This window comes from Macrobrachium rosenbergii, chromosome 47 (assembly GCF_040412425.1).
Source record: "Macrobrachium rosenbergii isolate ZJJX-2024 chromosome 47, ASM4041242v1, whole genome shotgun sequence".
In the NCBI taxonomy this organism is placed as follows: domain Eukaryota; kingdom Metazoa; phylum Arthropoda; class Malacostraca; order Decapoda; family Palaemonidae; genus Macrobrachium; species Macrobrachium rosenbergii.
Window position 1 is genome coordinate 31,011,822 of NC_089787.1, and position 26,228 is coordinate 31,038,049.

General features: G+C 34.5%; 1 protein-coding gene across 1 annotated transcript in view; it reads right to left on the reverse strand.

The window, feature by feature from the left end:
* TrpA1 (Transient receptor potential cation channel A1) overlaps positions 1-26,228 on the reverse strand; it is a 68,316-nt gene that overhangs the window by 12,887 nt on the left and 29,201 nt on the right. Inside the window, exons 3-16 of the mRNA XM_067090528.1 lie at positions 14,760-14,864; positions 12,053-12,209; positions 8,403-8,493; positions 8,195-8,264; positions 7,731-7,856; positions 6,967-7,185; positions 6,533-6,667; positions 6,182-6,283; positions 5,760-5,975; positions 5,477-5,649; positions 4,859-4,971; positions 4,428-4,594; positions 2,044-2,213; positions 1,553-1,697 (exon numbers count right to left, since the gene is read on the reverse strand). Coding sequence (XP_066946629.1) covers positions 1,553-1,697; positions 2,044-2,213; positions 4,428-4,594; positions 4,859-4,971; positions 5,477-5,649; positions 5,760-5,975; positions 6,182-6,283; positions 6,533-6,667; positions 6,967-7,185; positions 7,731-7,856; positions 8,195-8,264; positions 8,403-8,493; positions 12,053-12,209; positions 14,760-14,864 — 1,989 coding nt within the window. The remainder of the gene's footprint in view (positions 1-1,552; positions 1,698-2,043; positions 2,214-4,427; positions 4,595-4,858; positions 4,972-5,476; positions 5,650-5,759; positions 5,976-6,181; positions 6,284-6,532; positions 6,668-6,966; positions 7,186-7,730; positions 7,857-8,194; positions 8,265-8,402; positions 8,494-12,052; positions 12,210-14,759; positions 14,865-26,228) is intronic.

Genomic DNA, 26,228 nt, shown 5'->3' on the forward strand with positions numbered 1-26,228 from the left:
ATATGGCAACACCTTCAAATTTTAATAATTGAAACTGAAAATGAGCTTTCAGAAGTCTTTTTTTTTTTAAATAGTTTTAAGTCTTCATTAATCTATCTGATTCCATAGCTTTTATTACATATCATCTGCCATAAGAATTCATCTGTAGAAAATAGTGATGGATATATTGGAAATATTGAGAAATTCTTTCCATAAAATTTTTCATCTTTAGCTGAGAGAGGGGATCTAGTTTATAGATTTCACCCATGGTAACTGCATATATTCAAACGATTTTTCTTCTAAGTGCTGTAATGAATGTCAGCGCCCTGCTTATGATGAACTGTTGTACAAATTTGCCAACTTTCATCTTCAGACTTGCCTTCAGACATGTAAGAAATGAGAGCTAGTGGTAACCAGTTTCTATAAAACAGGCATTATGATGGTGCCTCTGAAATATATTTTAAGTGATCTGTCAGTCACCTGACAAGAATAAATAACTCAGTCATTATGCATCCCACTCTAGGGATACCAAAGGAGTGGCATTTGCCCGCTGAGAATTCTTGTAAGCCTCTGCCCGAGAGAGTGCTTCGATCATCTTCAACTGCCTAAACAACTTATTTCAAAATAATAGCCATGCCATTCCTCAAAGTCATGTTAGGTTTAACAATATTGCAAAGTCCCCGCTCAACGCATTCTCTGTATACTGTGAGAGAAGTGCGAAATAATGAGCAGGAAGACAAGTATTGCTGGTTTATTGATGAGGTGAGCTGCTTATAAAGCGGGATGCAGATGTCTGCGTACTTCGCAGAGACTGCTGGTACAAAGATTTACAGGTGACCTGACGTCAAACTAATTTCTTACAAAAACAGGACAGGTTCATACAGAAAACACAGTGATCAATAATGTCTGACACATAACAAATAACTTGTTACTTGTACATAAAGCATGATTGTTTAGAAAGACAACATATATACAATTCACAATTATGGTGATAAATATATATTCTGATCGACGACCTTAGGTCGATGTGAAGGCACTGCAGAAAACGGGATGTTCTCTACAGAGAACGCATTGAGCGGGGACTTTAATATATCATTTCCTTGTGGCTTAAATAAGGAATGTTATTGGAAATTCATTACATAATGGGTCAAAGGTAAGAACAATCTTACATCATAATTAGGATTAGCCTAAGAAAATAACTTGCAATATGTAATGACCACCTTTAAGTAAACTGCATAAACTGAATTAAAATTTTTGAGTAAACTGCATAAACTGAATTAAAATCAGGCAAACTACATTTGAATAAATGGTGAAATTTCATAAAAATTTCAAGAGCAACAAAGAAATTATCATACTAGGGTATGATAATATGTGGAAAATAATTATAATATACATGATGAAGAGTGAAAATCAAATACAGGGTAATAGTTCTTAAATAATGGAGCACATATCATGAGACAATGTTAAATGTTCTTGTTGATGATAAACTATAGTTGAAAGTGTTGGTTCTCTTATACAGCCCAGTTTTTTTACCCTTTAATTAAGAAAAATCTAAGTGTTAATTTGAACTTACAAAGTAATCCTTAGACTGTTCTTTGACATTGGCTTTGGTCACTGCCTGGGTAAGTACAGCTTCAAACACTTTCGGGAGTGTCCTGATCAAAGCCATGCTGATACAGCCTTGGGTCTTGCTCTTAACTGCTAAAATTTCAGCTGGCCTAAAGAAATAGAATATATGATGTGAAATCAAACAAAATTAGAAAATATAAAGAAAACTATAATTTTTGCGAGAAAACTGGTGTAAAAGGCAGCAAACTATGATTTCCAAGATCATTAAGTCTGTAACCTTACATAAATTAAAACAATGAGAAGTGGACCGTTACAGTTTTGCTATACCAAATATAAAGAAAATATGCAATGCTTCATAATTAATAAACTCTTTCTTTTTTCACGAAAGAAGATTGAGGTTGAATAAAGTGAGGAAACTGGCTCTTCCACAAAACAAGGCAATTTCTTGAAGACTCCATATTTTTCATAAAACCATGATACGTCCATGCAACTTACCCTCTTTCATGAGAAACAAGAGCCAATGCACAAGGTGCAATCTTGTACATGATAGCGCAGTCAATGGGACAGCAGTTATTGTTGTCAGGGAGCAACTTACAATTAAGACTCATCAGCTGAGTGACCACATCTGGTTTATTTGCTCGAACAGCCATGTGTAAAGGAGTGTTCTGGTAGAGAGAAAGTAAAAAGAATAAGTATTATCCTTGAGTATTATTAAATAATGCTATATTTCTTCTCAAGAGAATTTAAAATAAAGATGAAGTACTGAAAAATCCAGTCTATCTCTTATCTTTTCTGATTGTTTTAATCTTCAAAACTTTTTGAAAAACATTTTACTCGAATTTATACTAAGTCAAAAAGTACACAAGCGGCTAATAATTGCTCAGGATATTTCAGTTTTTCACTTGAACTCTTTTGAAGCAAAGGAAAAATATGGGCCTAAAGTTTTTCTTTTTAAAAACCTTACTTTATGACATTTTTTCTTTTCATTCAACATAAGGACCCATGCTACAATAATCCACAAAGAAATGTGCTACTATAGTAATCACAATTTCAAAACATTAACTCGTGCATATGTCATAACTATCCCTCAAAGCAGAGTCTTCTGCAACAGCATAAAGTCCTCTCACAGTGAAAAAATAACATTTAAAATTTTGTATACAGTACCCAAAGACCTAAAAATATGCATGAATGGCAACAATGAGTTCTAAAGAATGTTAAACATCAACCTTGGCAGCTCTTATAAAACAATTCCTAACCTAAAGCTCTCCAATGAAGACAACAAGAAAAAAATTTTTTTTTTCAAAAAGAAAATTCTATCATGATCCTTACTTACAGCTACACCACATTTAGAATTCTTCACACTATTCCTGATTCAAAAGGAAATGGTTTGTTATCTAACAGTACTACACATGTGCTCATGGATCCTAAGGTCCCTCACAGCTAAGAGCTTCATTTCTTGTGTAGCCTGTGCAATCAGCTAAAGAGAAATGGCAGAGTTGAGAAGTGGGAACTTATAATTACTGTGCATGTAGGTACAAGAACTGTATTAAAAAATCAATAATGTTGTTAGAAAATTTTACAAGGAATATATGCCTTCATGGCACAAAAGAGTGATGATGCGACTGTTGAAGGAGAGTGGAACACTCTATATCCATATATACTATCACAGCAACAATTCTGGGGAACTGCCTACTGAAATATTTAATCTACCAATATCAGTTAAGTATTGCAAACATTTAATTAAGAACTTAAATTACCAAACAATCATCATGGGAGCTAACTACATACTGTACTTCCAAAAGGTTCAACTGAAGATAACCAATGGCAACAACCCACCTTTTTGTTTAGTTTGTAAACACAAGGGTCCCTTAGAACAACATATACTTTATATACATGTATGAAGTTTGCATTTCTTTGGAATTAACATGTCATGTATATAAAAAATTTCATTCACTATCACTAGTAGAAACTTATATACAGGATGTATGTAGAATCTAAGGTTTGACAAAATATACAAAAAGTAAAATTTAAAAGCACACATGGATAACAACATAGTCCTCAGAGAAGGCACAATTTACAGTGTGCCTTCCATAGCATCCTGTACATGGTACAAAAGGTTCTTTGAAGTGCCCCTTTGGCTAAGATGCATTGACTTTTGCCTCGTTGCCTAACTTCTTCATTTTTAATTTTCTCCAAATTTTACCTCTCATTTATAAACAAATCTTTGAGGGATGCTTCATTAGAGTCAAAAGAGTAGAAAACTATAGCAATTTTGTTTTATGAATTTGATTCATAATGCTTTTTGCCTTGAGAGCCAATAAATAATGTATTAAGTTCATACAGCAAGACATTCAAGTTATTTTCATCAATTCTGTATGCAAAACAGAAAAAATAACTTCAGGCTGACTAAATAAATGTAAATGGTCAGCAATAATTTTGTGGAAGTAACAAGTAATACTGCAAGCGACCATAAGGTCATTGCAGTTACTGTTGCTATTTACAGTCACTCATTTTTGTAAGGAACATTCTTAAACATAACATTTTTATGTGCAACTATCTTAATTTTTCTGGTAAGATATTTACTATTCTTCTAAAGATGGGAAAATTCCCTGTGTAAGGAAGAAATGATCCACATTTTCCCTTTTGTGATAATCATGCAAAATAACAGAAAAACTGCAATCATCAAGCTGTTTAACAGTAAAAACAGATAGGTTTACCTCCTTATAAATAATATGATTACATATATTCACAGAAAGACATTATTACTTGAATACAATTCAAATCTATTTTGAGTACTGATACTTAATGCTTCTTACTTGAATTCAGTCACAGAACAAGACAAATTCTTAGAAAAATTACATAAGCTAAAGAAATCTTACCCCATCTTTGTCCGTCTGGTCTAATATATGACTATGAACAGCCAGCAGCGTTTTTATTACCTGGCTATGGCCTCCTGTGGCAGCCAAGTGCAATGGAGTGCGACCAAAATGATCCTTGTGCAACAAAGCTCCTTTGCTAATGAGAAGCTGCACAACCCTTGTGTGGCCTAAAATTAAAATGAAATATTATATGATACCGAACTGCTCTTCAAACACAATGGTTAAAAGTACATCCACAACTAACAAACTACAGTTTACCTAAAGAATGTTAAAACTAAAAATAGACTTAACATTGCATTTTACCTACGCACTACCAAAGTTAAGTACTCTAACTACAGTATTTTCAAGATGCAAATATGAGGAAAAAAAAGTTCTAAATGATGAGAAACACATAATTCAACAATCTACAATAAACATAAAAGGAGCCTTACCTTCTTCACTAGCGATATGTAAGGCTGTCTTGCCTTCATCATTGCATTCATTTAAAATGAGGAAACCATTACTAGATTCAAGCAGCTGTCGTACAGTATTGTACCTCCCATATCTGTAAATCCAAATGGAGAATTTTCTCTTGGAAGTAAGCCTCTATATAATTATTATTATTATTATTATTATTATTATTATTATTATTATATTATTATTATTAAATTATTATTAAAATGCAGTTTAATAAGACTACAGAGTTACAATGAAAAGATTCTCAAAGGGTTTGCTAGAAGGATTTTTTCTAAAAGGTGCATTGAAAATGGAACGAAGTGAAATTGCAGAAGACGACAGGCAAATAAGAAGAGACACAGGGGAATGGATGAAAAGTATATGGAGAAAGCATTGCACATGGGGCCAAAGGAACACTGTAAAATACCTTTATTATTGTCTACAGTTTGCCACAAAAAGAACACTGTAAGCAGTATTGAGCACAAAAATCTGTTTAGTCTGTGTACTATAAAAATAATATTAAAAAGATAAAACTTTAGGTTTACATAATTTATTAAAACCTATTGTCAAATAAGTAAGTAGTATCTTGAACAATAATTGTATTGTATTGTTACTTAGCGGCAAAGTGCAGTGGGCTCTCGTTCCTTATGTCCTTTGTCCTAACGCAGGCACCAAGACTTAGAAGAGAAGCAAGGGATGTAATCTGACCACCACGAGAGGCATAATGCAAAGGTGACCATCCCAATGAATCTTGCTCATCAAGCATAGCCCTTAGTCGAGGCATCCACTGAAAAAAAGAGCAAATCTTCTGAACTTCATACCACGAACTTCTTTCTAATTTTCCGACCCACTCACTGTGACCAATCTCTTAGCTAAAAATTATTTAAAGCTCCTTACCCAGTCAACATTCCTGGCCTGTTTCAATGAGAGGACATCATTCAAAGAGCCTCCACTCATAATGACAACGTGAAGTAAGTTCTTGAAGTTCACGTCTCTGATAGTTGGATCTGCTCCATGTGCTAAAAGAACATCCACGGTTCTCCATCCACTTCGTGAAGATGCTAATAACAAGGCTGTCCTGTGGTCTTGGTCTACTTGATCTACCAATGCACCCTACAAAATGCCAATACAGTACCATATTTGATCAAAAATAAGATTTCCACAATTTTGGGAAAATATTAATGAGAATCCCAATATCAGAGCAAAATTAAATTTTCTGTAAAAATTACATAAGTTATGGCATACATTCATCAAAACTTTCTATATTTGTATCAAAGTCTTCACAAACTTCAGAAGCAAGAAAAAAAGAGCAGCATTACCTCATCAATCAAAAAACTGACCAATTCTGGGTGGTCAAACATGGCTGCGCAATGGAGTGGAGACATACCTTGAGCATCAAGTATCTCCAAAACTTTTGATTTCTTTGAGCAAGAAAATTGGCAAAGAGAGAAAAAGATAATGAATAAACAGACAGCAATCACAGTATGCATCATGCATGAATAATATAATTGCTTAGAATATATTATATGTAACTGGAAGACATTAAGGTATAACTGGTCTTAAAATAATTGCTTTGCATGCCATTCGTATAAAGCAATGTTCACTATGTAATATATCCAACCATTAGATAAAAACAAAAAGTAAATATATTAAACAAACTGAAGTCTTACTTCAGCAGGCTGAAGATTAAACATAAGCCTGACAATGTCAAGTGAACCTTGAGAACAAGCAAGATGAACAGGTGTTGATTTATCATCCTGTTGCTTTGAAATGATGGCCCCCATCTTCAAACACAGTTCAATGGCCTGCAATATGGAAAACATTATAATCTTTACCACTGCAATTCCTAGATATATAAAAAAACTCACCTCATAATTCAATTACCGCAGACTAATCTGTGGCTAAAAAACATTCTACTCTTCTGTGGAAACATATTTAGAGTAAAAAGTTCCCTAAAGTTTGCAATCATAATTTAGAATATACACAAAAAATCTCTAGAATGTTGCCAAACCTCACAACATTTAGTAAAGTCACTGTCCATAATTATGAAAGATGAAAATGTGGCAGAAAAAGAAACCAAACGTGAGGTAAATTCGGGTGATACCTTTATCTCTCCACCATGAACAGCCAAATGAAGAGGCTCATTTCCTTCCAGATCGGGCAGACAGATCATCCTTTCCTTGAGGCAGCCTCTGGCTTCCCCCCATTTCAAAATAGCCTCCAGAACACCTATAGATGCATTTCGTGCAGCAATGTGGATGGGGGAATAACCATTCATGCAAGGAATATTTGGACATATATGTTCAATGGCATAGCTCTCAAGCTGTTGAGGAGAAATATTTCTATTTTTAGAGACAGTTCCAAGCTGTTGATGAACCATGATTATGTTTTCAATGACAGCTGTCAAGCTGCTATACTTGAATGAAAGCAATTTCATTTTAAATGGTATGCCGGTGAAGTGATAATAGAATAATTTTATTTCCATGTTTGTTAGCAAAGATCTTCAGTTGGTGAGAAAACAACTGTTTCAATGGTATACTTCTCAGTCTGCTGGGAGAAACATTATTTTTAATGGTACATATGCTGTTTACACTGAAGGTTTGTTTTGGGGGCAACTCCTAAGCTGTTAGAAACATTTCTATTTTCAAGTTCCTAACTGTCAAGTTATCAGAAACAAATAATTTCAATTGGTGTAAATCACAAAAATTTTACATAAAATCTGTTTTCAATGGGATAACTCTCAGGCTTTAAAAGTTACAGATGTCAAAAACTGCAAATGCAAAAAGCTCAACAATAGCTTTTATGTTGCCTGTTTACCATACTGTAATAAATTACTGATGACGGAATCTAGACCTTTCGTATACATACCAAAAGTTTGGCGACATCTACGTAATCAAACTTTGCTGCTAGATGGAGCGCAGTGCGTCCCTGGGCGTCACCCTGTTGTAAATCGACTTTATCCAGGTGTTGCTGTATCGTCTCCAGGGATCGTAACTGTTTTAAAGAGGCATGAAAAATAAACTTTACGGAAAAGTAAATTGATTTATAAAAAAAAAAAATTATGCTCAATATCCAATACAGTACAGAACGTATTTTCATTTCACTCTCAACCCCAACTTTTTTAATTTAATCATTACATAAATGCACGTTGTAATAAACATACGCCTAACTTAGGATGAAAAATTTTTCTCCCACTCCCCAAAAAACTTGGTAACTTTTATGACATATATCTGATGAAGGAAGCATTTTTCACAGTTCTTGTTTTCAGAATTGGGTGATTCATCATATTACCAAATAAATAACAGACAAGCGACCAAGCAAATTTAAAATACCTTGTTCAAAAGGACAGCTCTGTGGAATGCTGTGAACCCGTCACTGTCAACAATCTTTGTGTCACAGTTGCTGGAAAAAAAACCAAATGAGTAAAAATACCACTAATCTACAATAATTTAAATATCAACAAAGACTTCCTATGCACATCGTTGATTCAATATGTCTAAAGGAAAAGCAAAATAAAAAAAGGCTTTATGTACAACTTACCAATGAATAAGTGTATCAATGGCATCTATTGACTCTTTCTCCACAGCAGTGTGCAATGGCGTACGACCCTGGTTATCTTGCCAGTTTATATCTGTTATGTACAAAAAAGGAGGGCATAGATAAAGCCAGAATTTAGATAGAGGTATGTGCAATGTTGTTGTAAATTATGTACACAGTCTATGAGCAAAGTGCTGGATAGACTGTGTAACTAGCACTGCTACGCACTGTACAGCTGTTTGCAAGAAGTACCTAAGATCTGTTCCCAGAAGATCTGAACTTGATATAGCATGGGATGCTTTCTAATTCTTAATCAATATGAGAGAACATTTATCAGGGATGCCTGGTACTTTCAAGCAGTATTACAGTCTCTATTTAAACTTTGGATCATTAGCACCAATAGTGCTGGTAAAAAAGGCATTCTACAGCCTAACAGCAAAAGGAATGAAAGAGGTTGTCTGGGCACTGGGTGCTGGACATGAACGAGCAAAGACCTTTATGTGTCTTCAGACTCTCTAAGGCAATTATTTTTGCTGTGCTCATATTTTATTCATGTGACTCCATCATTTCAAGCAGTCAAACAAGCTTTAATGAGGTGTTTCCATCCAGACCTTGCGAAAAACACTAATAACTCAAAAGACATTTACAATACCATCATTCACCAGTAATTAAGAAAGGTCCTTCAGTGGTGTCCAATCAATTTATAAGGCTGATCAGAGCCATTAGTGAACTACTAATATTAAACAAACTAATTGCTTTTTCAGAAGGGCACACAAAGAATGCGAACGACACATTTAAGATCAAAGAACCTAGCATAAAAAACCTTTCACTCTTCACTAATATTTTTCAGGAGCACTTTTGTTTGCTGAAAAATGAAGTCAATCATTGCCACTCCTTTATTTCCTTTGTTACAATCACTTAAAAAATTACAGCATGGATGTTAAGTGTAATGCCACTCTAATGATGTAATTTGACAGTAAATGATGGGGTCACAAATTTTAGCTCATCAGAAAGCAGTAACAATAATGAGAGAGACGACTAAGAAACTAATTGTTCCATTAAGGATTCAGCCAAAATGACCATTTGTTCAAGTGCACAGAAACAAATAATTATTATGGCTTTAAAGTATTTCTCAAGATATACCATAGAACTCTTTAAACTTATATACAATAAATGGACCCTATATATGTATATATATATTATCTTTATATTCATTTGACTATATAACTTCAATATACATATTATCCTTCTTTCATTTAAGTCTAAAATATACAGTACTTCGTAAAGAAGTCTGAGAGAGAGAGAGAGAGAGAGAGAGAGAGAGAGAGAGAGAGAGAGAGAGAGAGAGAGAGAGAGAGAGAGAGAAACTAAACGTTCTAATATCAAAAGCATTCCTAATATTTCCAATTAAGACTTGATTGAAGGAAATGCTTTGCATCACCTCTTCCATTCACAGGCAAAATATAATTCTTATTCAGGTCATATCAATGACACGGCACGATGCTCTTAATGTAATCGTTTCAGCTGCATCAGTGACACGCTTCAATACTTGATTCTAATTACTTGTTATAGTTTAATTTCATCCTGAAATATAATCCATGTGAAGCTACAAATGACCTCCGAGGATTTAGGCATATGTCATGGGGAGCCCCCCAACCCCCTCTACCCCTCTGCCTAAAGGACAGGTACCTCCCTACCCCCCCACCACCATCAAATAAGAGAATATGTTTACCTTCACCATTCTCATTAGATCTGACATCCCTGGGACAAGCTAAAGGTGATCAGAATTTTCTGACACATTCCGGGGTTTAATAATTTCTTTTGGAGAAGGCACGAAACAGAATTCAAGATGCGCCGGCATCTTTGATGTGGGTAACGTCCTAGTTAAAATAAATCAAATTCTGTTCTTGATAAACAGACTCTCTCTCTCTTTCTCTAGGATTTTTTAAAAAGTTAAAATTCCTTTTGATTTTCTAAAAAATCAGCAACCATCTTTCACTAAACTTATCTTTGAATGTGCATATTACAGGGTAAGCTATTGACACACAACTGACAAAAGCAGAATGAATGTATGACGGAAAGGACATCTAACGTAATGAAAACGCAATTTTAAAATAAGTGCTTGCATACCAAAGTCAAGATATTCACTGCACGATTGATAATTACTTTAATAAAATAAAACGTATATGTTAATATACATTCATGATGTCTTCGTATCTCTTAAAGATAATCATAAACAAGCTCTGGACATGAAACGGAATGATTCTATAATGAAGATGAAATGCCCATGAAGATTATTAAGAAAATTTCCTAAAATTAATATAAACTCATAAACACTACCTCATATACTTTAAAGAAAAGGGTAAACACTATAAATATTAAGTTTTGATAGGAACAAAGGGGGTTCTTGGAGTAATTATTTTCAGTATTAGTTAAAATGAACTAGGGGTTAGGAAGGGCTCTCTCATGCTTTGGCTCAAGATAATGAAATACATCATTATCATGCCATGGAACAATAAACACCAGTGGAGGGGTTTAGTGGGGTGTAAGAACGAGGGCAAGTTGTTATTAATTGCAGTCATGAGAATTATCAATCATAGGAAAGAGCTTGGCAGACCCTGCTAATGTGACTTCCACAAGAAATACTCCAGAAATCTATAATAGTGTCAGTGAACCTTTATCCTTGACTTTGGGCATAGTCTTATAATTCAGCTTATATCTATATTCACTTACAAATGCAACGGAGTAGATCTGAAACAAAAACGGAACCGCATATTCAAAGGAATTCTGGAAAAATATTCAAAATGAGACACAGCTGCTTTTCTACAATCAGCCTAACATTTGTAGGATTAACTACGTGAAGGCAGGACGCCACTTGTCAAGATCTTGATTGGTAATAGCTCTTGGTGAAAAACAAAGAGTTTGTGCTGGCTTAGGGCTCTTGGTGTAGAGTGCAAAGCAAGACCGTTTGTTGCCACTGAGATCTAGGTAAACAGCCAGAGCCAGCACTGGCTGCAGCAGGCTCTTGGCAGATGGTTCTAAGAAAAGAGCAAGAGCTGGCATTGGCAGCAGGCTCTTGGTGAACACAAAGAGCTGGTGTTGGCAGAAGGCTCTTGGTAAAGAGTAAGAACTGGCGTTGGTAGCAGGGTTTTGGTAAAGAGCAAGAGCCAGCATTGGCAGATGGCTCTAAGAAAAAAGCAAGAGCCGTCGTTGGCAGAAGGCTCTTAATACAGAGCATGAGCCGGCATTGGCAGATGGCTCTAAGAAAAGAGCAAGAGCCGGCATTGGCAGAAGGCTCTTGGCAAAGAACAACAGGTGGCGTTGGCAGCAGGCTCTTGGTGAACAGCAAGAGCCAGCGTTGGCAGAAGGCTCTTGGTAAAAAGCAAGAGCCAGCATTGGCAGAAGGCTCTTGGTAAAAAGCAAGAGCCAGCATTGGCAGAAGGCTCTTGGTAAAAAGCAAGAGCCAGCATTGGCAGAAGGTTCTTGGTAAAAAGCAAGAGCCAGCATTGGCAGAAGGCTCTTGATAAAAAGCAAGAACCTGCATTGGCCGCAGGCTCTTTGTAAAGAGCATGAACTGGCGTTGGCAGGGGCTCTTGGTGCAAAGCAATACCAGCTCATTCTAAAAACGACACAAACGACGTAGGCCTACTCACCAGCGCCATGGTTGAAGAGCAGGATGATGGAAAGGGGCTGGTTGTGGGCAGCCGCGTGGTGGACCGCGTTCCAACCTTTGCTGTCTTGGACCTGGACCCGGGTTCGGTCCGCGACGCACAGTTTCTCTATCTCGGTTTCGTCCCCCTTGGCTGCCATCTGAAACAGAACCGGTTCTCAAGTGAGGGCGGCAAGGAGATAGCGTTCGAAGCTGTGACTAAAATAAATAAATAAAAATAAATATATAAACAGTACTCCATACAATACAAACAGTCCTTTACCATTGGTTTTCAAAATCTGAAAAGTAATGTCTAAGCTTTACACAGGAAGGAAGTTGCTACCCAACCTTTATAAAACTATATATATATATATATATATATATATATATATATATATATATATATATATATATATATATATATATATATATATATATATATATACACATATACATATATACACATTGCATGACAATACCATGTTGAAAGAAACCTCTAGCATCTATATTACGACCACAAGAGCTATAAAACCTCCTCCGTAATTACTTAATAACAATTCTGTAATGGCAGTGACAATTAGTTTTCATTGAAAACCGATTTAAAGTGCACTTCAGCATTTTCATTTATGGACCATTATCTCATCAGAATTACAAAGCATGAGGTCACGATGATTCCATAAACGATACAATGAATAGATGGAAGAATTAATCGATTGTGTCAGAAAAAACAAAACAGCATCGTCAATCTTTCAAGGAAAGAGTCCAAGCCTCTTTTTACAGACTGTCGCGAAATAAGTTAAACCAGACATATACTTTTTCAAATTAAAATACCCGTCATAAAAACCCAATAATTCTCTAAGAAGCAAAGTTTCAAAAATCGTCTTTATTGATATTCATAAATTTTTTTTTTTTACTAAATTCCAGCATACTATTACTCTATGTAATTACCAAGGAAGCGTTGACGACCTGACCTAACTAGCAAGCAAGTATGCTAGAACGTTTCATGGAGAAATCTATGGGTAATTGATGCACAAGGTCATTCTAGGTCAGCAACGATAGAAGAAAAGGATTATATATATATATATATATATATATATATATATATATATATATATATATATATATATATATATATATATATATATATATATATAATACCACCACACACAAAATCAAGTGTAGAACAGAAATAAAGGCAAGGGCGCTACGAACTGAACCACACGTCATAAAAGGTGAAACCTAAGTACCACTGTTCCAAATTCTTTTATACCTCGTTTGATTCAGTTGGTAGCGCTCTTGCCTTTCATGTGTATGTATATATGTATAGTGTGTGTATGTATGTATGTATTTATGTATATATATACATATTTTATATATATGTATATATATATATATATATATATATATATATATATATATATATATATATATATATATATATATATATAATAATCAAGGGTTTCATCCAAGAAAATTCAGAACACACATCTATATAACAAAATTCACGTCTATACATTGTGAACTATTCTGAGTTTCTTCTGACTTTAAGATCAAAGACTAACCTTTACAGAAAAGAAAAAGAAAATCCCCAAGTTTGTTAAAAAATAATTTTTAAGAGACCAGAAAATCCCAATTGAAATCAACAGCCAAAAAGATCAAACAGTTTCCATTTCAGAATCAATCTGGCTGAAGTATGTATATGTAAATTATATGGAAATGTCTAAATTAAATATACCTCTTCTCTGTTTTATTAAACTGACTGGTTTTGTCCTTGAATACTGGGTATTTTAGACTCAAGACATTAAATACGCAACGGCCTGACAACGATGAAAAAATAAGAGATAGGTATAACTGACCTTACTTAGGCACTGATGAAAATTAAGTCTTATATACATAAACATACTTATCCTAAATAAAAAGAGAGCTATCTTACTTTGGTAATACAGTATGGATTCTTTTTATGAAGAATGAAAAAGCTGAAAATTTAACATGTTAAAATAACTTAGTTATTTTTTATAGAACAATAGAAGTGTACAGTATAGATGACTTTAGTTCAAACAGCGTGAAAGTCAAGTCAATAGCACAATATGCTTAATAATAGTAAGACAAAAAGGGACTCATATTTAAAACGAGGACTAGCATTGTTTCATGAAACGTAAAAATATGGATTATTTTAGTCCGTGCAAAAACAAAAATCAACCCAACGATATGTATATATATATATATATATATATATATATATATATATATATATATATATATATATATATATATATATATATATAATTTTGAAAATAAACAATATGTAACTCTTATTTTCAACAATGTAATATATATAATTTTGAAAATAAACAATTATTTTTCAACAATGTACCTCTTATTTTTAACAATGTACCTCTTATTTTCAACAATGTACCTCTTATTTTTAACAATGTAACTCTTATTTTCAACAATGTACCTATTATTTTCAAAGAGAATTAACGAATTCGTCTCGAAGGAACTATAAGAAAACATGAGTAATAAAAAAAATCAACCCATCACCTAAGAAATTAAATGTTTACACCGTACACAAAATAAAAATAAACACAAACATTTATTCACCACAGAGTACAAAGGTCCCCTCCTTGAAAAAAAAAAAAAAAAAACTCTATTAAACATAAATGAACAAGAAATAATCGATTGGCCTTCAGCCTTCAATACCCTTTCATTACCTTAAGAATTCGGTAAGGGCTCTCGAGCATCTGACAGACGTCGTTTGAATGCTCGGGGGTGACCCGACCCCGTGGCACGCCATTGCTGTCGGGGTCCTTCTTGGTCTGGTGGAAATTGGGAGAGAGAAAATTCAAATGTGATACCTGTCGAAATGGGAAACTGATAATGACAGAACACAAATTTATAAATAGGCAACTAACTTAACCACTTCTGAAGATCTGAAAACTATTGATGTTTTGCCTGGTCACATAAGTTCAATATTTATATAAAAAACACATGGGTAATACAAAATAAAGTTCAAATGTGATATTTGTAGAAATAAGAAACGTAATAAATAACAGTCAGGAAAATATAAATGGGCAGAAATAAACAAAAGTGACATGGGATTAAAAAAAAAAACTAATTTAACCACTTTTGGCGATCTGGAAAATATTGATTTTTTGCTTGGTCACATAAGCTCAATATTTTCTAAAAAAAAAAAAAAGTAACACCAAATACAATTAAATCAATACGCACTGTAATATTCAAAACTGTTTAATAAAAAAAATTACATGCAATATAAAATTCAATTAAATAAAGAAATACTATAATATTTAAAACTGTTCAGGATAACAAGTTTACAAATGACACACAGTATACCTACAAATAAAAGATGGTGTACTATCAGCTGAAGAAAAATTGCAACAGTCATCGAACAAATAAATAATAAATATTCAAAAATTCCTTTTCAATGGAAAACAAAATTAAGTTTCACAAGAAAAAGAGAACTTAATTTTCCTCGCTACTTACCAGTACAAGTCCTGATATCAACTATAGTATCCATTCTCATAAAAGTTAAAAAAAAAAAGAGTATAACCAACAAGGCAATTACAACCACTTCTTCGTTGTTATATTATGCTTCATAATTCATCTACCCCAATAAGTGATGGACTCGAATGATTCATAAATATAATGTGAACGTTGCTGACAGAGAATCTGCTGGGCGTAAACCTCCACTAAATACGATAGCTTTTTTTAAAAATAATTTTTCCCTCAGACGTCTGATTCTTTTGATAATACTTGCAGACGTTTTACGAGTATCCTTCAAGACGCAAGGTGGAAGTCTGAGCTAAAATATTGGGAACATGACAGAGAAGATTAATGGAATCGTTTCTTATCTCGGCTCTGGATTAAAAAAAATAATCCACTAGGCAAGATAGTTTACTATGATCTCAGGAACTGGAGTGAGCAATTTAACCGTGAATAATAAGAAGATATTTATGTAATGCCTCAAGTAGGCTCTGTTTCCAAAAAGGGTTGATATAACATGGAGATTAAATTGCCTATCTGTGAATCACCTTATCCCTCACCTTATCATTATAATTGACATTTGCATTTACTACCTATGCAAATCAACTATGCTAATAACTGTGGCTAAACTTTCCAACTTTCATTCATTCTCTTTCAACTTTCACCTCACATAAACACTTTCAGTTGTCTTTCACAAATCTACGCAGTATCTCTTCACTATCACCAACTAACACTCCATTCATAATTTCCAATTGCATTTACTACCTGTGCAAATCAACTATGCTCATAACTGTTGCTAAACTTTACCAAAAACTTTCATTCACCCTTAAGGCCATACGATTGATATTATTCACTTTCAAACATCACATTTTTTATTACTTTCATTGTGTCTCACAAATCTAAGCAGTTTCTCTTCACTATCCCCAACTAGCACTCCATTCAAGACCCAAATTTCTTATGCCAGACACTCGAATCTACCTCTTGTGACATTTCCACGGTTTGTCTCATAATAATAACGACAAAAACAGTTACATTTTCGCATAATTTTTCTCTCTGCATTCACACACAATATTTCTGGTAATGACCGTCGAGTACAAAAGGCTAATGATCTCACCGGGCAAAAACCAGTGAATTTATAGCAGCACTGCCCCAATATTCTAAGACAATTACAAACAATCGGGTGAGTTATTTCACCTATTTATGTCCATGATAATTAGGTCAATCGATATTCACACAAATAATGAAATACGGCTGGACATTTTTTTATGCAAAGACACCCATATTCTGAAGTAGTTTACTTAGACATTTAAAGTACTGTGTACATATACACTGAAGTATACAAAAAGACATTCAGGGTAAAAAAATACATATACACTTAAGGTACTGTGTACATATACAATGACGTATACAAAAAAACACTCAGAGGTAAAAAAAAAGGACAAACACCCTGGCTTAAATTCTGTTAATGTACGTTCAATGTCGGCATCAAGGACCTATTACAGTTTCAATGGCTTTAAAGTTCGAGAGAGAGAGAGAGAGAGAGAGAGAGAGAGAGAGAGTTGTAGTGACCCAAGAATAATTAAAGGACTGAAAACCACGTAACAGCAATTAGATAAATTGGACAACATAAAATTAATTCCAGCAATTCTAGTGACGTCACTGGATGCCATCAACTAATAATAAAATAATTTTTTTAAAAACAAAAATACGTAAATGTACAAAGAAAGTATAAACTCTAATTAAAGATAACAGAATGCGTATATAGAGGTTAATGTCCTCAAGAGTAAATGTCCCTGTGTGGGGGGAGGGGGCAGTTTTCCTGTATACTAATGTCCTAGAATAGGGTAAATGTCCCATAACAGAAATGATTGAAGTCCATAACGAATTAAATGTCATTATATTAAAGTAAATATTTGCAACACTTGTTAACGGCTTTTCACTATATTTACTTGAACCACAAATACACGTAGGTATGATTTTCAACATATATGTACATATTTATCACAGTGGTTAATGGAATCCCTCTCTCTCTCTCTCTCTCTCTCTCTTACACCACCACTCTCTCTCTCTCTTTCTCTCTCTCTTTTACACTTCATTACACTATTTTTCACAGGATTATTTTATTGTCGTCATTATAAGTGGATTTCGTACTAAGGTTTTAGAACTCCCAACGTCCTGTTCTCTCTCTATCTCTCTCTCTCTCGTACACAAACACACACACACACACACACACGAAATAAATACTGGCAAACTACCAGCAAGAGAAGCCTGACCGCTCTTCAAAAAAAAAAAAAAAAAAAAAAAAAAAAAAAAAAAAACTCGCTACAAAGGATTTTTATTATTTTTATGATCTTTTCTGAACAAAAGTTTCAAACGCAGCCAAGTCATTTTTTTCAGTTACATTTTTGCTTTAACTTTTTCCCAAAAAGAAAAGAGACACTTCACAATTGTTACTTCCATCAACCGAAAGGAATTTCTGATGTAAGGCTCCGGGAGACATCTGTGGGTACCGTGCTGTTAAACTCTACGGGTTTATCCAACCGTGCTTCATTACCTTATCTATGATAATTAGATTGCTTTAATACGCTGCTAATGTATTTCTCTTTCACAAAATATGAACATTTGCTAATCATTGTCCCATATTAACGGAGTTAAAAAGAGTTATATGGAATATTGTGAAGACTCGATAAAAAAATTAGCCCAAAATATGCAGCCACCTCATTTAACAGGACTACCCCATTTAACAGGACTTGTCTATTATTCTACAATACATTACACACACACACACACACATATATATATATATATATATATATATATATATATATATATATATATATATATATATATATATATACATATACACAGACTGTGGTGATTGCAGCTAGGATTAAAAAGGGCATATGGCTGGCAATCTTACCTCTGGAGCTACTTCCTAAACTAGCACCCCCGATTTGCCCACCCCTTTCCCTCCTCCCGGGTGTGCCAGCTTTTATCGTTTATTAGCTTCTCCACAGTTCTTACCTTTATGATTCTTCTTAATAAGTACACGACTCAAACAGTGTAATTCATTACATTACACTTTTTCCTTTCATTCCCACCCTCTCATATATATACATATGCACACATCACACAAATTATATTCATATGTATCTATATATATAATTTATATATATATATATATATATATATATATATATATATATATATATATATATAAATACATACATACATATATACAGTATATACAGTATATATATTATATAACACACACACACACACACACATATATATACATATATACATATATACATAAAATGATGTAACTGAACAATTACCTCGTATTTTGAAAAACTGGAATTGAAGACATAATAAGCCCACATCTTCGTCGATGGCCTCTGGAAGAGACCTTTCCACTTCATGGTTAAAGGACCGATCGAAGTAAATAGAATAAACACGTAAACAATTTAGAGAAATCAAATAAAAAAGAAAGAAAAACCCTTTTATGATTTCCCACAAGCGACGCAGAAACGAAGCATTACGAACTTGAGAGTCAATACAAAAATAAATAAAACATGAAACTTCGTAGAAGTAGCCGTAGTAGTAGTAGTAGACGGGATTAGCCTTTGCAACGTAACCATCTGATGGATTCAGCTTCCTATGGAGATGATGAAGAAGATGAAGAAGAAGAAGAAACTGAGGTGCCCGCAAGCAACACCACCTGGATCCCCGAATTGCTTGCTGGTCTAGGCACCGTACCGACAGCTATATGTATGACCTACGATGACCAGCGCAAGTGTTAAAAGGCGTCTAGTAAAGGTGTTGATCAATAGGCAATCATGCGCAAAAGGTGAACTTGTTTCCCAATAACAAAAGATAGAGGATTTCATTGCCACACCTACAAGGTCCGCTGAAGAGCTTGGTTAACGTAATTATAGAGATTGCAACATTAGATAAATGCCGTTTCGATAATGCCAGCACTTTAGTTATTCACGAAGAGCTAAACCTGAGTCATTTTCAATGTAGTTTAATTTCAGTGACACAAACAAACATGCAAAGCGTTTGAGACTAAATGTGTTGCAGCCAAGAAACCTTTTAAAATATTGAAGATATAAAAAATCGCTCTACATGTAACAAACTACTTCTCTTTCCTTCTTTTGAATTCCGACAAGAACCCGCATAATTCATCACTCAGTGACCACAAATTGCTTTAAATGTAGCAAGAAGTTGCTCTTGCTTTTTATTTCCCTCTTCTTGCATTTCGACAACGAATGGCATAATTTTTCACTTGCTGACAACCAGCACAAAAATCAAGTTTGCTTCCAAAACAGCTACATCATAATTTGGTGTCACAAACATCCGGGGTCACTTTATCCCAAACCTATAACCATATCTTTTGTGACTATAATTTGTAATAATGTATATGATAACAGCTGATAAGAGCCCACTGAGCTTCAGCTTTGTTTTTCCTATTTTTCGGGTGCCGTTGACTGGACTTTACAGACTGAACTGTATACCGTGGTGTACCATGCCTTGGTACTTGAGGCCTTTATATTACCATCAGTAAATCTTGGAATGGTCGAATTACTCCCAAGTTTCATTTAAATAAAATAAATTAATAAAATAAAAAAATAAATAAATCTTACGTTTTACCTTAAATCATCGCTGAAAAGTATTAAATACTCACATAAAATAAATAAATCCCACCTAATTGCATACATTTAGTATTGAGCACAAGATATGTCAAGAATGATCGAAATAAATCTGGAAATGCCAAGCAGTTAAGGAACTTCCAATCCCATCAATTAGAATGATATTGCTGTATAAAAAAGATGCACACATATAGGGGAGACTGAGATAAAAACAACGTGAAATCATCCTAAAATACGTCCATGAGCCAAAAGTCACAGCGACGCCAGAGAACCGAGCGAGCAATTGTATATCAAGTCTAAGAAGTAAGGGACCTTTTCCAAATTTAGAGATATAGACCTCTCCTTCCGAGCAGGTTCGACCTCGCCACTATGAGATGCCCCGAGCTAAAAGCAGCAGGTTCGAACTCGCCTCTATGAGATGGCCTGAGTTAAAAGCAGCAGGTTCGAACTCGCCTCTATGAGATGCCCCGAGTTAAAGGCAGCAGGTTAAATCGCCTCTGAGATGCCCTGAGTTAAAAGCAGCAGGTTCGAACTCGCCTCTATGAGATGGCCCGAATTCGAACTCGCCTCTATGAGATGGCCCGAGTTAAAAGCAGCAGGTTCAACTCGCCTCTATGAGATGCCCCGAGTTAAAAGCAGCAGGTTCGAATTCGCCTCTATGAGATGCCCCGAGTTAAAAGCAGCATTACCAATCTCGAAATGGGTATTCAGAGCCACATATGTGTCCGTACTTGCTGTCAGTCTTTAGCATATTTACACAGAAAGCTTTTTATCATACCAAGATATTACTGAAAACCATTTTTTGCTTGATATATTTAATACTGACATGTCGCGTAAAAGATGTGATAAATAATGCCTACTTCCAGACGTGATATACCAAACCAATGTGACACTTTCAGGAATATGCGTGAGTTCATTTTAGTATCTGCATGTGCAGGATCCCACAGCTAATTCAATGAAGAATCGAAGCAAAGGTTCAGCTAAAACCAATTAGCTGTAACAGCTGTCTGCGAAGGTCCTACAGCGAAAAATATCTTCGGGGGCAAAGTTCAAAGTCAAACGAGGGTTCCATAAAACGCCGATATTTCAAAAAATAAAATGAGCTCATTAGCACCTCAGAAATTAACCGTCCCCGCGTATCATCTGAGAGAGAGAGAGAGAGAGAGAGAGAGAGAGAGAGAGAGAGAGAGAGAGAGAGAGAGAGAGAGATCAAAAGTTGGTACGTGTGTTTGTGTGTGTGACACAAACAGATATTTTCTTATCCAAGACTATCTGAAATGAGAGAGAGAGAGAGAGAGAGAGAGAGAGAGAGAGAGAGAGAGAGAGAGAGAGAGAGAGAGAGAGATTGCCAACTAACATCACAGACATGTGCCCCATTAAGAGGGAGAAAGGGAGCGTGTACAAGAATCCAATTTTACCTCCCTATGTTCATTTCCTCTTACACTCGAGAGAAATAAGAGGTTTTGCTCCTTTTAATATCTGGGAACTGAGTCTTTTCTAGAAGTATATAGACGTTTGGACGTGATTACTCGTCAAATTCGAGATGGAGAAGCATGGGAAAATTACTATATTTATGTATATATCATATTATGTATACATATACACATATATATTACATATACATAATAGATATATATATATATATATATATATATATATATATATATATATATATATATATATATATATGATGATTATTATCACTTTTGTACGTGATTCATTTATCACACATTACCACAGGTGAAAAATAAGAAACAGGGTATAGGTCCTGACCGGTTTCGACTTTATTTCAAGCCATTGACAGGACTGATACAGAGTGTGAGAAGTCACAAATATATATACTACAAGAACAGTACTGACGAACATACACAACCGTTAGAGACTCCATATCCCCACTCAGGCCGGTGTCGAGGTAGGAGTGGCCTTTAAAACTCATTTGGCTAAAAATCACAATAGACTCTCAGGGGACATTGCTGATAAACAGACCATACCCCACCTCAGATCCACACCTGACAGGTGTCATGGAGGCAGGTTTGGAAACTCATTAACATTACTACCCTCGTACTGTGTTTACAAATATGATAATCCTATTTTCATATATCTCTACTGCCTACCTTAAAGTTTAAACAATTTACAAATTTCTTTTTGATATTAAAGGATCAAGTTTATACATCCCTTGACTGATATTCATATTATGGTTGTAACTTTCTTTTATGAAGCTAGATTCAATGATGTTCCTTTCAGTGCATTATTAGAATATACAATCCTTTTGCCCCTTCCCAGTTGATAGCATGATTGTTCTCACTAACATGCACAAATATACCACTGTTCCTTGTGCATATCTCACACATTTCTTATGTTGTTCAATTCTTTTTCAGTGCTTTCCCGTTTTGGCCAATATAAAAGTTGTCACAAGACTTACACAGAATTTTATATACACATCCTTTAATATTGTCTGGGGAGTTCTTGATAAGTACATTTTCATTGTTGTATTGTTCTTAAATGCGACATTAACACCAAAAATTCTTAAGAAGATGAGGATATCTTTCATACTATTATTATAAGGCAGAACAAGCAAATTTTTGTGTTGTAAGGTTCTTTCTGGTTTTGATACATAGTCTTTTTGCCGCTTCAAATGCACTGTTTAATACACTATCAGGATATTTCAATTTTTGCCTGCATTTCTAATCTTATCTATTTCATCATCAATATATTCACGGCTACATACCGTAATGCTCTTAAAAACATAGATGAAAACACTGACTTTTTTACCTTATTGCTTTGTCCAGAATAGAAATGCACATAGGAAGAAATATTAGTGGGTTTCTATACACACTATATTTAAACCCACTACTATTTCTTCGTATGAGGACATCCAGAAACAGTAAGCACCCATCATTTTCCATTTCCATCGTGAATTTAATTGATGGTACTAATTGATTTAACTTAGCAAAAAAGTTTTTTACATCTTTGTTCCTGGCCATACACAAATTATGTCGTCAACATACCTAAACCATGTTACATTAAACAACATAATCCCACGTAATGTAACATGGTTTAGGTATGTTGACGACATAATTTGTGTATGGCCAGGGAACCAAGATGTAAAAACTTTTTGCTAAGTTAAAATTAAATGTACCATCAATTAAATTCACGATGGAAATGGAAAATGATGGGTGCTACTCGTTTCTGGATGTCCTCATACGAAGAAATAGTAGTGGGTTTAAATATAGTGTGTATAGAAAACCCACTAATATTTCTTCCTATGTGCATTTCTATTCTGACAAAGCAATAAGGTTAAAAAGTCAGTGTTTTCATCTATGTTTTTAAGAGCATTACGGGTATGTAGCCGTGAATATATTGATGATGAAATAGATAAGATTAGAAATGCAGGCAAAAATTGAAATATCCTGATAGTGTATTAAACAGTGCATTTGAAGGGCAAAAAGACTATGTATCAAAACCAGAAAGAACCTTACAACACAAAAAATTTGCTTGTTCTGCCTTATAATAATAGTATGAAAGATATCCTCATCTTCTTAAGAATTTTATGTTAATGTCGCATTTAAGAACAATACAACAATGAAAATGTACTTATCAAGAACTCCCAGACAAAATTAAAGGATGTGTATATAAAATTCCGTGTAAGTCTTGTGACAACTTTTATATTGGCCAAACTGGGAAAGCACTGGAAAAAGAATTGAACAACATAAGAAATGTGTGAGATATGCACAAGGGAACAGTGGTATATTTGTGCATGTTAGTGAGAACAATCATGCTATCAACTGAAGGGGCAAAAAGGATTGTATATTCTAATAATGCACTGGAAAGGAACATCATTGAATCTAGCTTCATAAAAGAAAGTTACAACCATAATATGAATATCAGTCAAGGGATGTATAAACTTGATCCTTTAATATCAAAAGAAATTTGTAAATTGTTTAAACTTTAAGGTAGGCAGTAGAGATATATGAAAATAGGATTATCATATTTGTAAACACAGTACGAGGGTAGTAATGTTAATGAGTTTCCAAACCTGCCTCCATGACACCTGTCAGGTGTGGATCTGAGGTGGGGTATGGTCTGTTTATCAGCAATGTCCCCTGAGAGTCTATTGTGATTTTTAGCCAAATGAGTTTTAAAGGCCACCCTACCTCGACACCGGCCTGAGTGGGGATATGGAGTCTCTAACGGTTGTGTATGTTCTGTCAGTACTGTTCTTGTAGTATATATATTTGTGACTTCTCACACTCTGTATCAGTCCTTCTTCAATGGCTTGAAATAAAGTCGAAACCGGTCAGACCTATACCCTGTTTCTTATTTTTCACCTGTGGTAATGTGTGATATATATATATATATATATATATATATATATATTATATATATATATATATATATATATATATATATATATATATATATATATATATATATATATATATATATATATATATATATTTCAAGGTCAACTATGATCATCCTTTTTCATCCACTTCTAATTATTAAAAGGATAAAAATCACCTCATCACAAACAAACGGCAACTCATCTCTAACATGTCAGAAACAAGTTGACAACAAGTCAAGGACCGTGAGCGGAGAACAAACCTTTGACCAATACTGGATAACAGTACGAAGCACTGGTTAGCACTACCATTAAGCCACCAACTTCTATTCAACCTGTTTGTGACTTCTGTGCGGTAAGTCACCGACATGTGTTTGACAATACGTTAATAATGTGCACATTAAAATGTGTTTAACTGAGTAAATTTCTATCGGCGTATTTATTACCTACAAAACAGATCCAATAATTAACACACCCGCCAAAGAGGACACTTTTTACATTATTTACCCAATTCGACTCGACTGAGTAACAAACGGAAATAAATCCAGAGTGAAGGGGGTAAATATGGTCGAAAATCAATTAGGGCTCCTAGGGATATTCGTCCCAACGATCTTCAAAGAAGAAAAACTGAGAATTTTTCTTTTATTCGAAAAACCAGAACTCATGAGAGGCGAATAGTGATCATGTAAGAAAGGCAAAAGTGGATGAGAGAGAGAGAGAGAGAGAGAGAGAGAGAGAGAGAGAGAGAGAGAGAGAGAGAGAGAGAGAGAGAGAGAGAGAGAGAAATTTATTGATTGTTTATTACCAATCAATTACAACTTCAAATATTGTTTTGTAGTACTACTATTATTCGCATTACTGCTATTACTTTATCTGCATCTTCCCCTACTTTTGATTATGATAAAAATAAGTGATGAAAATAAGTAAGTGCCTAACATGAAGTGGACATTCATAAAAAAAAAAAAACACTAGAACTTGGTTCCCCTAACATAATGTGGCTCCCAAGAAAAAAAAAAGATTACCGACTCGTGGATGAACCCCACATGCAGAAAACTTCCACACAACACAAGCCGCTCTCTACACCTTAACAGGAAACCCATCAAAAATACGTCGAACTACCTACACATACTGCGCCACTCTCCACTACCTTGCATGCACTCTCAATTTCTGAATGCTGGTGTCCTTCCTTCCCAATAACTTTTTCACTCCAGCTATTCATCTGAATTATGACTTCTTTCCCGTGCACTTTCTTTCAGCTGATTCTGCTATCCACTCACAGCTGGGTCGACTGACGAACATAGGACAAGATTGAGCCCCAGACCTTTCAAATGAGAGCCCAGTATTCTATTAAATATAATATACATACATACATGTATACATACATACACACACCCACAAATATATATGTATATATAATGTGTATTAAATGTGTGTGTGTGTGCACGCGCGCTTGTACATATATAATATAATATAATAACTACACAAGTGAAATATAAATCTGAGACACTAGTCTGATAAGGATTTACCAGGTTTAGTATTTGGATTTCATCACTACCCCCATAGTTTTAAACTCGTCTTTTATATAGTATTACTGTTGCAATAAATAAACAGAGTCAGACACTATTTCACGAGGATTTGCAATTAATAAGGTTAATGTGATCCTGGAAAAGAAAAACTGCTTAATT